At 48.2% G+C, this 16,134-nt stretch overlaps 1 protein-coding gene across 1 annotated transcript in view; it reads right to left on the bottom strand.

Moving 5' to 3' along the window:
- Nucleotides 1–16,134, bottom strand: part of SUGP1 (SURP and G-patch domain containing 1) — a 303,889-nt gene that overhangs the window by 21,125 nt on the left and 266,630 nt on the right. Inside the window, exon 12 of the mRNA XM_069216188.1 lies at nt 6,290–6,435. Within this exon, the coding sequence (XP_069072289.1) occupies nt 6,290–6,435 (146 nt within the window). The remainder of the gene's footprint in view (nt 1–6,289; nt 6,436–16,134) is intronic.

Genomic DNA, 16,134 nt, shown 5'->3' with positions numbered 1-16,134 from the left:
GCTGGTGGTGCTTGCGGGTGGCCTCCTTGTGGGCTGACAGGCTGTCGGATGTGTGTTCGAGGAGCCATTTCTTCTTTAGTTTCTGGCACACGCGTTTGGAAGTAAGGAGTTCGTCAGTGAACCAGGTGGCTTTTTTTCTTTCTTGGTTGTCTGTGGACCTCTTGAGTGGTGCGAGGGTGGTGGCGCAGTCGTTGATCCACTGTCGTAGGTTGAGTGCGGCGGTGTCTGGGTCGGTGAAGTCGGTGGGTGGGTTCTGGGAAAGGGTGCTGGTCAGCTGGTCGACGGTGACTTTGCTCCAGCGACGGTGTGGTGGTTGTTGGGTACGGTGGTGCTCGATGTGCTTTTTGAAAGTGAAGTGGATGCAGTGGTCGGTCCAGTGGAGTTTGGTGGTGTGGTTAAAGGTGACGTGCTTGCTTGCGGAGAAGATCGGGTCAAGCGTGTGGCCGGCGATGTGGGTGGGTGTGTTGACCAGTTGTCTGAGGCCGAGGTTGGAGAGGTTGTCAATCAGAGATGAGGTGTTGGCGTTGTTGTTGTTCTCCAAATGGAAGTTGAGGTCTCCAAGGAGGATGTAGTCTGTAGAAGGGAGCGCATGGGTGCTCGTGAGGTCGGCGATGGAGTCGCTGAAGGGTGCTCGTGGTCCTGGGGGTCTGTAGATGAGCAATCCCCTGAGAGTGGTGTTGGGGTCAGTGTGGATCCGGAAGTGTAGGTGTTCGGCGGTCTTGAGGGTGTCGTCCGTGTGGGTGTGGATTTTGAGGGTGGATTTGTGGGCGATGGCGATTCCTCCTCCGATTCCGTTGGGGCGATCCCTTCTGGTGATCTTGTAGCCGCCCGGGATGGCTATGGCGATGTCGGGTGCTGGGGAGTCATTCCACCAGGTTTCGGTCAGGAAGCCTACGTCTGGGGTGGTGGTGTCGAGCAGGTCCCAGAACTAGATGGCGTGCTTGCGTGCGGAGCGTGTGTTGAGGAGTATGCAGTGGAGGTGGTTTGTGCTGGTTGCTGCAGGTTTCCTTGTTCTGTGGCAGGTGAAGTTGCAGGCGCGGCAAGAGAAGGGACACCTTTGGTGTACTTTGGTGAGGCCTGGAAGCATGTTGTGGAGCGGCCGGGGTTGAGGGCGGTGAGCTGGTTGGCCGAGTAGCGGTGTCTGGTGGTGCGGGGGTCGAGTGGACCAGGGGGGGTGGCGCTGGGCGCGGTCCAGGCGCGGACGCGCATCGCCAGCCATTAAGAAGGGAGGGGGGCGGGAGGAGCAGCTGGGAGGGAGCGACAAATGGGGGCGCGGGCCGCAGGGAGGCAGCGGCGGGGAAACGCAGCTAAGGGGAGCGCACAAGGGGCAAAAAAGAGTCACAAAACAGTCAAAAAAGCACAAATGGAAGTCAAAAAGCACAAATGGAGGCAAAATGGAGCAAAAGGCACAATAAAGCAAGGCACAGAATACAGTCACAAATACGGTGAAAACGGCACAATACACAAAAGTCTAGCGACGCTTACCAGAACCCACTAGACACCAGGGATGAGGCGCAGGTGGATGCCTGCGGGTGGAGGAGGGCCTCGAACACGCTAGCAGCGGCGGGGGTCAGGGACGCGGACACAGCAAGGTGGTGCTGCGAACGTGGGGGAGCGAGCTCTTGACCGAAATCACACCAAGCAATGTAAATGTAGGACACCCAAACTCAGCACACGCAACAAGCATGTGTGTGCACTGAAAGACTTCATGCAACATGTAACTCAACCCTAGTGTGGCGCACTTTGATCTGCAAAGGGATGCCTACTGTGCCTTTCTTGTTGAGTGAGACTACTCTCAGCTCATAAGACTGTGCAGGACTGAGTCGTGCCATCGATAAGCTTCTAGTAACAATGTCAGGATTTCTTATCTGTCTCTGCTAAGGAGAGTTGCACACTGGCCTCTCCCGCCCTCTTAAACTGATGTGGCAGCCCCTTGCAACTTTTGAGTTCTGAGTCTCAAAACTACCTCCATGAGTAAGCTTTGAACGACCAGACATTCCTACCTTCTGGGTCTGTGCTAAAGGGATGTAACTGGAGCTCAGTTTTGGCCTCAACAGTAAGGTTTCTGAAGGTAAAAGGCTAAGATTATAACAATTTGAGAACCTGTCTTCCAGGGGAATCCTGAAAAAATTCAGCACCCTGAATTGCTATTAGTGAACAGCAAGATCTATCTTTACGTGGCTGTCCCATGACTATGGAGAGGCAAACCAAGGGCAGCCGAGAGATAACAGATGAATTACCATGGGTAGCGATGGAGTCTGTCAGAAACTTCCTATGCCCAGATGAAAGTTTATTGTCCTTTTCTTTTTTATGAAGCTGGTGGTCAAGACAACAAAGCTGATTCTGAAGTCCTGTGACGGCCCAGCATTCATGGCCAAGTGTACCTCAATACTGAACAAGTCACTACTACTAGGGCTCTCAATCTTTAATCAGAGAATGCATTTCTGAGGTATCTCCAAGTAGGCCACTGTGGGGGCCATGACATTTTCAGCCATGGTAATCATGCCCCTTGTGGCACTTCAGCTATGTATGACTTCAAGGGCAAGGGGTACTTCTTTCTTGTGTGGCATTCAGGTGTAGCTCTCACACTCGCTCTATCTACATTACATCTCCTTTCATGATAACAGATAACCAACTAGGAGGGTGTTGCACGGTGCAGTCGGCAATGTGTGCCTTAGATGAGGTTACTGATCTTTTCACTTTCATCAATTCTTCATCCACATCATAATGGTTTTAGAGAGTAAAATAATACTGTCCCTTAACAAATGTGTTTTGGCATAATGGAGGTCCTGTATTCCTTAAAGACCCATGACAATATTCTCCTATGTAAATGGTGGTGTCTACATGTACAATTTTATGCTTTGCTTTTCTTCTTTGAGAGGGAGTTCAAGTGGGGTCCTAAGAGCTGAATGTGTTCCAAATTGAATAAAAAGAGACATTTCATGTTGTAGACATGATTTATTTACATTATTTTCAAAAAGAAAATTTTATATATGAAATTATGTTCTGGATTTCACAGTACCATCGTAGAAGCAAGCATATAACGCCTAAACTGTCTTTTCCTGGTAATGGAAAAGGTTAAAAAACACAAGGCTAGGCACCTGTACAATTGTCAGAAAGACTGGCATCCATGACCAAAGTTTTTGGAAGGTGGAAGAAAGGAATGTGATTTAAATAATGAGGACTTTAATTCACACAAGAGGAACCCAGGTCTTATAGCAAAAATTGAGTGGTTTTGACCCCCAGCGCCACTCCAAGAAGCGCACACATGGGGTACAGGGATGTCAAAAGTATCATCTCATTACAGACACCCCCATTGTCTACAACCACAGCAAAAACACTCCAACAAGCTTCACTTTTCTGCTGGCATGTGTGTGCCCCATAGTATCGGGTATTGGTTCAATTTTAGAACCTCGATCAGTATTTTGTGACCATTTTCTCCAACCCTTGGTGAGGGACTCTAGTACGTTCCTGAAGGATACCAAAGACGTCCTCAATCTGATAGAAACCATTAATTCCAAAGTAGAGGTCCATGCTTTCATAGTCTGGATGTGGAGGCCCTTTACACCAACATACCACAAGATGCTACCCTCCAAGTGGTAGAGAATGCCCTCTTACAAAGCACTTGGAATTCTCCAACTCCTGTGCAGTTCATTATGCAATGAGCTACTTTAGCGATGACAATTTTTTTTTTTCAATTTGAAGATTCTCTTTACCATCAAATTCGTGGCACTTCCATGGGGAGTACCTTTGCTCCAAGCCTCGCTTGCCTCTATATGTATAAATTTGAACGACAATTCATTCTACCTAATACCAACCTGTTTTATAAGCACATCAAACTATGGCAGAGGTATATTGATATTCTGATTGTGGCATGGAACCCATGGCGACGTAGAGCCCCTTCATCCAATGGATTAATACCCTTGATCCTTATCTTAATTTTACTGCTCATGTTTCTATGTCCCATGTCGCCTTCCTTGATCTCGTGATTAAGATCGACAATGGTAAATTGACGTTCAGTACATATCATAAGAACACTGACCGCAACAGTCTATTACTCTACAATAGCCATCATCCGAAGGCTCTACGAGACAATTTACCCTTTGGTCAATTCCTTAGACTGCGTCGCAATTGTAGCTCTACACAGTCTTTTGAGACCCAGGGAAATGATCTTAAGGCTAAACTACACGAGAGACACTATCCGCAGCATGTCATCAGTTCTGCCTATAAGAGGGCTCGTAATAACCATAGGGATGCTCTACTGATGCCCACTACAAAGGTATTTGAGACCCAACTAACGTGTTTCTCCTTATACCCCTTTGTCCAATTCTGTTAAGAAACTAATTAATAAAAGATGGACAATTCTACTTAGTGGCGGGACCCAGGTGCAGAAGCCCCTGTTCGCATTTAAGAGGACTGCAAACATTAGGGATCTGGTGGTGCATACCCGCCCTAGCAGTAACCCAGATCGGCCCCAACAGACCACTCTAAGGAATCTTCCTCCAGTAAATGGCCATAATCCCTGTGGCACATGTAATGTCTGGCCCTTGACAAAGCGCCTGGAGAAATTGGATCTGGACCCAATTAGTGTTTGGTATCTGAACAGACACACTAACTGTAACACACGTAACTACATCTACATGATCACTTGCCCGTGTGGACTATGGTATGTGGGCATATCCACCAGACCAGTTAAACATAGGATCAATGAACATCGTAGTAATATTAGGTGTGCTCGCTCAACTACTAAATTGAGCGTACATTTTTTGGCGGAAAAACATGGCCCTGATGACTTATGGTGGGTGGTGCTACAAGCTCCTCGTTTAACACAAAATGATTCCAGGATCCTTTTTAGGATCAAACAACGTTGGATTTTCAAACTTAAGACACATGTCCTGGGACTCAACAATGATATTCCTTGGGGTAACATAACACTATGACTAGACACTAGTACCATGATTCTTGCACATTTAGTATCACATAATGAGGATTTTTCCCTTTTGGCTATATATATATATATTTTTTATTATTATTATTATTTTCTTTTTTTTTGAGAATGTGGTCCATCTACCCTTTTTTTCACATATTTTGTGACAGATTATGTTATTTCCATGGTTTAGGCCATCATGGATATTACATGCTGGACATCCTGTTTCATATTAATATTTAGCTATGGACCCTAGCTTGCCCTATTTTTAACATGGGGTGGGAAAAATTAATAACCTGCATGTCCGGGGTATGAGACTACTATTATCTGACTTTTATATTTTGTCGACATACCATTTGTATAGATTTGCCGATACCGCTGATCGACATTATCGGCACAAGTCCTATTGTTATTACAACTGTCTTTGAACACACGTGACGTTGGACGTCCTATAGGAATGTTGGCCTCAGCACCTAGGACTAGCTTTCATATTTGTTGCTAGTCCGTTTTTTATATTGATTGGGAACATGACCGCGCAAACCCAATCGGAACACCAGCAGTACTTCCGGGTTCCGCGGCACTCTGAAGTTCGCTCCGTCTCCATTGCTTTTTATACTCTACAGGGCGACTTGCTAAGACTGAGCACAACGTGCAGTTACTATGAGTAAGTGACCGTAATTACTTTGTTTTACTGTGTCCGTACTGGACCTGGTCACTATCTGTTAGGAGGAGATATGTTTTTTTTGGTCCTGAAGAAGAGTCACTGGACCCTATGTGGCCACCTGGATGCGAAACATGTTGACCTGGCACACTCGGAATTTGGAATAATGTCCATCTTCCTGGATATGGTACGTGAGTGCAACTGAGCATTATCTCTATAAGCACTCCCCATACTTTTTTAATCTTGGCCTGAACCACTTTCTGAAGTATTAAATGTGCTGGGTCTGGTTTAGAGCCAATTTTATAATTCACATTTCTTTCTCCTCTCCACACATCTAGAGTTAGTGTCTACTATAGGCACCGCCACCTTTGGTAGATAAATCTCCGGTTAAGAGCCACTTCCTTTTTCTTAAAGGGGTGGCCCATCAGACATTGCAGTGGCGGTCTGATGAGGAGCTAGCCCAGTGATGAAGCTTGACATCCTATTGGATGTGTGAGGGCTGTTCCGCTCCTTATGATGCATGCTTCCCTGTATTTTAGGTGTGTTCCTTTTCTTTTTCTGTGGAACAGTGTACTTCATTATTATTAATGTGTGTGCCTAGTACCTGAACCTAAATGGATCACAACAAAATGTAATTTCTCAAACTCTTGTCACAGTACTGACACGACTTTAGATGGATTAAAAAGGGGGTGAAACCTTACTTATTCACAGGGTTCACAATGCCCTGTCCATCAGATCCCAATCCATCGCCTTCCTTCCAACCCATCTTCATCAACATCTGGTAGCCGATATTCTCCACCGTCAACTTGAACTCCTTGTACTCTGAATAGTCGGGCTCTTTACCTTCCTGCAGGAAGAAGGAAACAAGCACAGGACTTGGTCATTGGCACAGGATGGACCTCCTCCTAAATACAATTATTGCTAATCTTGATATCTTGCAATGCACAGCTGCAACAAGGGGCATCATGCAGCCATAAGGGGGTGTGCAGGCAAAACGCTGCTTCTACCACTGGCAGAATTCTGTAATGTACTCTTGTTGATCTAGGGCAACTGATGGTCATAGTGCAATGGGCAAATACTACCGCATTAAAGGAATTGTTCAACATGCCTCTACAGCTGCCACTGTGGGAATCATGAAGTGCACTCCCCTTAGCAGAAGTGAGACTCCTGTCACTGGGAGTATTCCCCAAAGCCCTCCTGCTGCCTCAAGGTTCATCCTAGAATACGCCATACTATGACAAGGAGTACCCTGCAAAGGGCAACTGCTGACATGTTTTCACCTACTGACATGCACACTTAACTGCCTGTGTATTGCTGCAATTTGATTCTGCTACAAGATGCATCCCTTGCAATATCTTCCAGCTGACTCAAGAGACACCCTGCACTACACTACACTACTTCCTGCAGGGTAATAACTAAACTGTAGATCACACCTGTAGGAAGTTGGCTCTGTATGTGCTATTTCAAAGTAAGGAATAGCATGCACAGAGTCCAAGGGTTCCCCTTAGAGGTAAAATAGTGGTAAAAATAGATAATACTAATGCTCTATTTTGTGGTAGTGTGGTCGAGCAGTAGGCTTATCCAAGGAGTAGTGTTAAGCATTTGTTGTACATACACATAGACAATAAATGAGGTACACACACTCAGAGACAAATCCAGCCAATAGGTTTTTATATAGAAAAATATCTTTTCTTAGTTTATTTTAAGAACCACAGGTTCAAATTCTACATGTAATATCTCATTCGAAAGGTATTGCAGGTAAGTACTTTAGGAACTTCAAATCATCAAAATTGCATGTATACTTTTCAAGTTATTCACAAATAGCTGTTTTAAAAGTGGACACTTAGTGCAATTTTCACAGTTCCTAGGGGAGGTAAGTATTTGTTAGGTTAACCAGGTAAGTAAGACACTTACAGGGCTTAGTTCTTGGTCCAAGGTAGCCCACCGTTGGGGGTTCAGAGCAACCCCAAAGTCACCACACCAGCAGCTCAGGGCCGGTCAGGTGCAGAGTTCAAAGTGGTGCCCAAAACACATAGGCTAGAATGGAGAGAAGGGGGTGCCCCGGTTCCGGTCTGCTTGCAGGTAAGTACCCGCGTCTTCGGAGGGCAGACCAGGGGGGTTTTGTAGGGCACCGGGGGGGACACGCGCCCACACAGAAATTTCACCCTCAGCAGCGCGGGGGCGGCCGGGTGCAGTGTAGAAACAAGCGTCGGGTTTGTAATGGAAGTCAATGGGAGATCTAGGGATCTCTTCAGCGCTGCAGGCAGGCAAGGGGGGGGTTCCTCGGGGAAACCTCCACTTGGGCAAGGGAGAGGGACTTCTGGGGGTCACTTCTCCAGTGAAAGTCGGGTCCTTCAGGTCCTGGGGGCTGCGGGTGCAGGGTCTCTCCCAGGTGTCGGGACTTAGGATTCAAAGAGTCGCGGTCAGGGGAAGCCTCGGGATTCCCTCTGCAGGCGGCGCTGTGGGGGCTCAGGGGGGACAGGTTTTTGTACTCACAGTCTTAGAGTAGTCCTGGGGTCCCTCCTGAGGTGTTGGATCGCCACCAGCCGAGTCGGGGTCGCCGGGTGCAGTGTTGCAAGTCTCACGCTTCTTGCGGGGAGCTTGCAGGGTTCTTTAAAGCTGCTGGAAACAAAGTTGCAGCTTTTCTTGGAGCAGGTCCGCTGTCCTCGGGAGTTTCTTGTCTTTTCGAAGCAGGGGCAGTCCTCAGAGGATGTCGAGGTCGCTGGTCCCTTCGGAAGGCGTCGCTGGAGCAGGATCTTTGGAAGGCAGGAGACAGGCCGGTGAGTTTCTGGAGCCAAGGCAGTTGTCGTCTTCTGGTCTTCCTCTGCAGGGGTTTTTCAGCTAGGCAGTCCTTCTTCTTGTAGTTGCAGGAATCTAATTTTCTAGGGTTCAGGGTAGCCCTTAAATACTAAATTTAAGGGCGTGTTTAGGTCTGGGGGGTTAGTAGCCAATGGCTACTAGCCCTGAGGGTGGGTACACCCTCTTTGTGCCTCCTCCCAAGGGGAGGGGGTCACAATCCTAACCCTATTGGGGGAATCCTCCATCTGCAAGATGGAGGATTTCTAAAAGTCAGAGTCACCTCAGCTCAGGACACCTTAGGGGCTGTCCTGACTGGCCAGTGACTCCTCCTTGTTGCTTTCTTTGTTCCCTCCAGCCTTGCCGCCAAAAGTGGGGGCCGTGGCCGGAGGGGGCGGGCAACTCCACTAAGCTGGAGTGCCCTGCTGGGCTGTGACAAAGGGGTGAGCCTTTGAGGCTCACCGCCAGGTGTCACAGCTCCTGCCTGGGGGAGGTGTTAGCATCTCCACCCAGTGCAGGCTTTGTTACTGGCCTCAGAGTGACAAAGGCACTCTCCCCATGGGGCCAGCAACATGTCTCTGGTGTGGCAGGCTGCTGGAACTAGTCAGCCTACACAGACAGTCGGTTAAGTTTCAGGGGGCACCTCTAAGGTGCCCTCTGTGGTGTATTTTACAATAAAATGTACACTGGCATCAGTGTGCATTTATTGTGCTGAGAAGTTTGATACCAAACTTCCCAGTTTTCAGTGTAGCCATTATGGTGCTGTGGAGTTCGTGCTTGACAGACTCCCAGACCATATACTCTTATGGCTACCCTGCACTTACAATGTCTAAGGTTTTGTTTAGACACTGTAGGGGTACCATGCTCATGCACTGGTACCCTCACCTATGGTATAGTGCACCCTGCCTTAGGGCTGTAAGGCCTGCTAGAGGGGTGTCTTACCTATACTGCATAGGCAGTGAGAGGCTGGCATGGCACCCTGAGGGGAGTGCCATGTCGACTTACTCGTTTTGTCCTCACTAGCACACACAAGCTGGCAAGCAGTGTGTCTGTGCTGAGTGAGGGGTCTCCAGGGTGGCATAAGACATGCTGCAGCCCTTAGAGACCTTCCTTGGCATCAGGGCCCTTGGTACTAGAAGTACCAGTTACAAGGGACTTATCTGGATGCCAGGGTCTGCCAATTGTGGATACAAAAGTACAGGTTAGGGAAAGAACACTGGTGCTGGGGCCTGGTTAGCAGGCCTCAGCACACTTTCAATTGTAAACATAGCATCAGCAAAGGCAAAAAGTCAGGGGGCAACCATGCCAAGGAGGCATTTCCTTACACAACCCCCCCCCCAAACGAAAGAGGATGAGACTAACCTTTCCCAAGAGAGTCTTCATTTTCTAAGTGGAAGAACCTGGAAAGGCCATCTGCATTGGCATGGGCAGTCCCAGGTCTGTGTTCCACTATAAAGTCCATTCCCTGTAGGGAGATGGACCACCTCAACAGTTTAGGATTTTCACCTTTCATTTGCATCAGCCATTTGAGAGGTCTGTGGTCAGTTTGAACTAGGAAGTGAGTCCCAAAGAGGTATGGTCTCAGCTTCTTCAGGGACCAAACCACAGCAAAGGCCTCCCTCTCAATGGCACTCCAACGCTGCTCCCTGGGGAGTAACCTCCTGCTAATGAAAGCAACAGGCCGGTCAAGGCCATCATCATTTGTTTGGGACAAAACTGCCCCTATCCCATGTTCAGAGGCATCAGTCTGCACAATGAACTGCTTAGAATAATCTGGAGCTTTGAGAACTGGTGCTGAGCACATTGCCTGTTTCAGGGTGTCAAAGGCCTGTTGGCAGTCCACAGTCCAGTTCACTTTCTTGGGCATTTTCTTGGAGGTGAGCTCAGTGAGGGCTGTCACAATGGATCCATATCCCTTCACAAACCTCCTGTAGTACCCAGTCAAGCCAAGGAATGCCCTGACTTGAGTCTGGGTTTTTGGAGCTACCCAGTCCAGAATAGTCTGGATCTTGGGTTGGAGTGGCTGAACTTGGCCTCCACCTACAAGGTGTCCCAAGTAAACCACAGTTCCCTGCCCTATCTGGCATTTGGATGCCTTGATAGAGAGGCCTGCAGATTGCAGAGCCTTCAAAACCTTCCTCAGGTGGACCAGGTGATCCTGCCAGGTGGAGCTAAAGACAGCAATATCATCAAGATAAGCTGTGCTAAAGGACTCCAAGCCAGCAAGGACTTGATTCACCAACCTTTGGAAGGTGGCAGGGGCATTCTTTAAACCAAAGGGCATAACAGTAAACTGATAATGCCCATCAGGTGTGGAGAATGCTGTCTTTTCTTTTGCTCCAGGTGCCATTTTTATTTGCCAGTACCCTGCTGTCAAGTCAAAGGTACTTAGAAATTTGGCAGCACCTAATTTATCAATGAGCTCATCAGCTCTTGGAATTGGATGAGCATCTGTCTTGGTGACAGAATTGAGCCCTCTGTAGTCCACACAAAACCTCATCTCTTTCTTTCCATCTGTGGTGTGAGGTTTGGGGACTAAGACCACTGGGCTAGCCCAGGGGCTGTCAGAGCGCTCAATGACTCCCAATTCCAGCATCTTGTGGACTTCCACCTTGATGCTTTCCTTAACATGGTCAGACTGTCTAAAGATTTTGTTCTTGACAGGCATGCTGTCTCCTGTGTCCACATCATGGGTACACAGGTGTGTCTGACCAGGGGTTAAGGAGAAGAGTTCAGGAAACTGTTGTAGGACTCTCCTACAATCAGCTTGCTGTTGGCCAGAGAGGGTGTCTGAGTAGATCACTCCATCTACTGTACCATCTTTTGGGTCTGATGACAGAAGATCAGGGAGAGGTTCACTCTCTGCCTCCTGATCCTCATCTGTTACCATCAACAGATTGACATCAGCCCTGTCGTGGAAGAGCTTAAGGCGGTTTACATGGATCACCCTTTTGGGGCTCCTGCTTGTGCCCAGGTCCACCAAGTAGGTGACCTGACTCTTCCTCTCTAGTACTGGGTAAGGGCCACTCCATTTGTCCTGGAGTGCCCTGGGAGCCACAGGCTCCAGAACCCAGACTTTCTGCCCTGGTTGGAACTCAACCAGTGCAGCCTTTTGGTCATACCAAAACTTCTGGAGCTGTTGGCTGGCCTCAAGGTTTTTGGTTGCCTTTTCCATGTACTCTGCCATTCTAGAGCGAAGGCCAAGTACATAGTCCACTATGTCCTGTTTAGGCTCATGGAGAGGTCTCTCCCAGCCTTCTTTAACAAGGGCAAGTGGTCCCCTTACAGGATGACCAAACAGAAGTTCAAAGGGTGAGAACCCTACTCCCTTCTGTGGTACCTCCCTGTAAGCGAAAAGCAGACATGGCAGGAGGACATCCCATCTCCTTTTGAGTTTTTCTGGGAGCCCCATGATCATGCCTTTTAATGTCTTGTTGAATCTCTCAACTAAGCCATTAGTTTGTGGATGGTAAGGTGTAGTGAATTTATAAGTCACTCCACACTCATTCCACATGTGCTTTAGGTATGCTGACATGAAGTTGGTACCTCTGTCAGACACCACCTCCTTAGGGAAACCCACTCTGGTAAAGATACCAATGAGGGCCTTGGCTACTGCAGGGGCAGTAGTCGACCTAAGGGGAATAGCTTCAGGATACCTGGTAGCATGATCCACTACTACCAGGATATACATATTTCCTGAGGCTGTGGGAGGTTCCAGTGGACCAACTATGTCCACACCCACTCTTTCAAAGGGCACCCCCACCACTGGAAGTGGAATGAGGGGGGCCTTTGGATGCCCACCTGTCTTACCACTGGCTTGACAGGTGGGGCAGGAGAGGCAAAACTCCTTAACCATGTTGGACATATTGGGCCAGTAGAAGTGGTTGACTAACCTCTCCCACGTCTTGGTTTGTCCCAAATGTCCAGCAAGGGGAATGTCATGGGCCAATGTTAGGATGAACTCTCTGAACAGCTGAGGCACTACCACTCTCCTAGTGGCACCAGGTTTGGGGTCTCTGGCCTCAGTGTACAGGAGCCCATCTTCCCAATAGACCCTATGTGTTCCATTTTTCTTGCCTTTGGACTCTTCAGCAGCTTGCTGCCTAAGGCCTTCAAGAGAGGGACAGGTTTCTTGTCCCTTACACAGCTCTTCCCTGGAGGGTCCCCCTGGGCCTAAGAGCTCAACCTGATAAGGTTCAAGCTCCAAAGGCTCAGTTCCCTCAGAGGGCAGAACTTCTTCCTGAGAAGAGAGGTTCCCTTTCTTTTGCTGTGTTGCAGTTGGTTTCCCAACTGACTTTCCTGTTCTCTTGGTAGGCTGGGCCATTTTTCCAGACTCCAGCTCTACTTTTTCACCCTGTGCCTTGCATTGTGCTCTTGTTTTCACACACACCAGTTCAGGGATACCCAGCATTGCTGCATGGGTTTTTAGCTCTACCTCAGCCCAGGCTGAGGACTCCAGGTCATTTCCAAGCAGACAGTCCACTGGGATATTTGAGGAGACCACCACCTGCTTCAGGCCATTGACCCCTCCCCATTCTAAAGTAACCATTGCCATGGGATGTACTTTTCTCTGATTGTCAGCGTTGGTGACTGTGTAAGTTTTTCCAGTCAGGTATTGGCCAGGGGAAACCAGTTTCTCTGTCACCATGGTGACACTGGCACCTGTATCCCTCAGGCCCTCTATTCTAGTCCCATTAATTAAGAGTTGCTGTCTGTATTTTTGCATGTTAGGCGGCCAGACAGCTAGTGTGGCTAAATCCACCCCACCCTCAGAAACTAGAGTAGCTTCAGTGTGGACCCTGATTTGCTCTGGGCACACTGTTGATCCCACTTGGAGACTAGCCATACCAGTGTTACCTGGATGGGAGTTTGGAGTGGAACTTTTCTTGGGACAGGCCTTGTCTCCAGTTTGGTGTCCATGCTGTTTACAGCTATGACACCAGGCCTTTTTGGGATCAAAGTTTTTACCCTTGTACCCATTGTTTTGTGAAGAGGCTCTGGGCCCACCCTCCTGTGCAGGTTTTTGGGGGCCTGTAGAAGACTCTTTACTATTTTTAGTTTTGGTTGTCTCATCACCCTTCTGCTGGGGAGTCTTTGTGACCCCTTTCTTTTGGTCACCCCCTGTTGAAGTCTTGGACACCCTTGTCTTGACCCAATGGTCCGCCTTCTTTCCCAATTCTTGGGGAGAAATTGGTCCTAGGTCTACCAGATGCTGATGCAGTTTATCATTGAAACAATTACTTAACAGGTGTTCTTTCACAAATAAATTGTACAGCCCATCATAATTACTTACACCACTGCCTTGAATCCAACCATCTAGTGTTTTCACTGAGTAGTCAACAAAGTCAACCCAGGTCTGGCTCGAGGATTTTTGAGCCCCCCTGAACCTAATCCTGTACTCCTCAGTGGAGAATCCAAAGCCCTCAATCAGGGTACCCTTCATGAGGTCATAAGATTCTGCCTCTTGTCCAGAGAGTGTGAGGAGTCTATCCCTACACTTTCCTGTGAACATTTCCCAAAGGAGAGCACCCCAGTGAGATCTGTTCACTTTTCTGGTTACACAAGCCCTCTCAAAAGCTGTGAACCATTTGGTGATGTCATCACCATCTTCATATTTAGTTACAATCCCTTTGGGGATTTTCAACATGTCAGGAGAATCTCTGACCCTATTTATGTTGCTGCCACCATTGATGGGTCCTAGGCCCATCTCTTGTCTTTCCCTCTCTATGGCTAGGATCTGTCTTTCCAAAGCCAATCTTTTGGCCATCCTGGCTAACTGGATGTCCTCTTCACTGGAGTTATCCTCAGTGATTTCAGAGTTGTTGGTCCCTCCTGTGAGGGAACCAGCATCTCTGACTATTATTTGTGGAGTCAGGGCTTGAGAAGCCCTGCTCTCCCTAAGTAGGACTGGGGGGGGGGGATTTCCCTCCAAGTCACTATCTTCATCCTCTGAGTTGCCATCCTCAGAGGGGTTGGCCTTTTCAAACTCTGCCAAAAGCTCCTGGAGCTGTACTTTGGTAGGTTTGGGGCCCATTGCTATTTTCTTTAGTTTACAGAGTGACCTTAGCTCTCTCATCTGTAGATGGAGGTAAGGTGTGGTGTCGAGTTCCACCACATTCACATCTGTGCTAGACATTATGCTTCTAAAAGTTGGAATACTTTTTAAGAAACTAAAACTGGTTCTAGAATCTAATTCAAACTTTTACAAACTTTTAAACTCTAAAAGAAATGCTAAACAGGATCTAACACAAGGCCCTAGCAGGTCTTTTAAGAATTTAGAAAACTTTTCAAATTGCAAAAATCAATTTCTAATGACAATTTTGGAATTTGTCGTGTGATCAGGTATTGGCTGAGTAGTCCAGCAAATGCAAAGTCTTGTACCCCACCGCTGATCCACCAATGTAGGAAGTTGGCTCTGTATGTGCTATTTCAAAGTAAGGAATAGCATGCACAGAGTCCAAGGGTTCCCCTTAGAGGTAAAATAGTGGTAAAAATAGATAATACTAATGCTCTATTTTGTGGTAGTGTGGTCGAGCAGTAGGCTTATCCAAGGAGTAGTGTTAAGCATTTGTTGTACATACACATAGACAATAAATGAGGTACACACACTCAGAGACAAATCCAGCCAATAGGTTTTTATATAGAAAAATATCTTTTCTTAGTTTATTTTAAGAACCACAGGTTCAAATTCTACATGTAATATCTCATTCGAAAGGTATTGCAGGTAAGTACTTTAGGAACTTCAAATCATCAAAATTGCATGTATACTTTTCAAGTTATTCACAAATAGCTGTTTTAAAAGTGGACACTTAGTGCAATTTTCACAGTTCCTAGGGGAGGTAAGTATTTGTTAGGTTAACCAGGTAAGTAAGACACTTACAGGGCTTAGTTCTTGGTCCAAGGTAGCCCACCGTTGGGGGTTCAGAGCAACCCCAAAGTCACCACACCAGCAGCTCAGGGCCGGTCAGGTGCAGAGTTCAAAGTGGTGCCCAAAACACATAGGCTAGAATGGAGAGAAGGGGGTGCCCCGGTTCCGGTCTGCTTGCAGGTAAGTACCCGCGTCTTCGGAGGGCAGACCAGGGGGGTTTTGTAGGGCACCGGGGGGGACACACGCCCACACAGAAATTTCACCCTCAGCAGCGCGGGGGCGGCCGGGTGCAGTGTAGAAACAAGCGTCGGGTTTGTAATGGAAGTCAATGGGAGATCTAGGGATCTCTTCAGCGCTGCAGGCAGGCAAGGGGGGGGTTCCTCGGGGAAACCTCCACTTGGGCAAGGGAGAGGGACTCCTGGGGGTCACTTCTCCAGTGAAAGTCCGGTCCTTCAGGTCCTGGGGGCTGCGGGTGCAGGGTCTCTCCCAGGTGTCGGGACTTAGGATTCAAAGAGTCGCGGTCAGGGGAAGCCTCGGGATTCCCTCTGCAGGCGGCGCTGTGGGGGCTCAGGGGGGACAGGTTTTTGTACTCACAGTCTTAGAGTAGTCCTGGGGTCCCTCCTGAGGTGTTGGATCGCCACCAGCCGAGTCGGGGTCGCCGGGTGCAGTGTTGCAAGTCTCACGCTTCTTGCGGGGAGCTTGCAGGGTTCTTTAAAGCTGCTGGAAACAAAGTTGCAGCTTTTCTTGGAGCAGGTCCGCTGTCCTCGGGAGTTTCTTGTCTTTTCGAAGCAGGGGCAGTCCTCAGAGGATGTCGAGGTCGCTGGTCCCTTCGGAAGGCGTCGCTGGAGCAGGATCTTTGGAAGGCAGGAGACAGGCCGGTGA

The sequence above is a fragment of the Pleurodeles waltl genome, chromosome 12 (genome assembly GCF_031143425.1).
Source record: "Pleurodeles waltl isolate 20211129_DDA chromosome 12, aPleWal1.hap1.20221129, whole genome shotgun sequence".
Lineage (NCBI taxonomy): Eukaryota > Metazoa > Chordata > Amphibia > Caudata > Salamandridae > Pleurodeles > Pleurodeles waltl.
The sequence above is the reverse complement of the archived record's forward strand: the minus strand, read 5'-3'. Positions and strand labels throughout refer to the sequence as shown.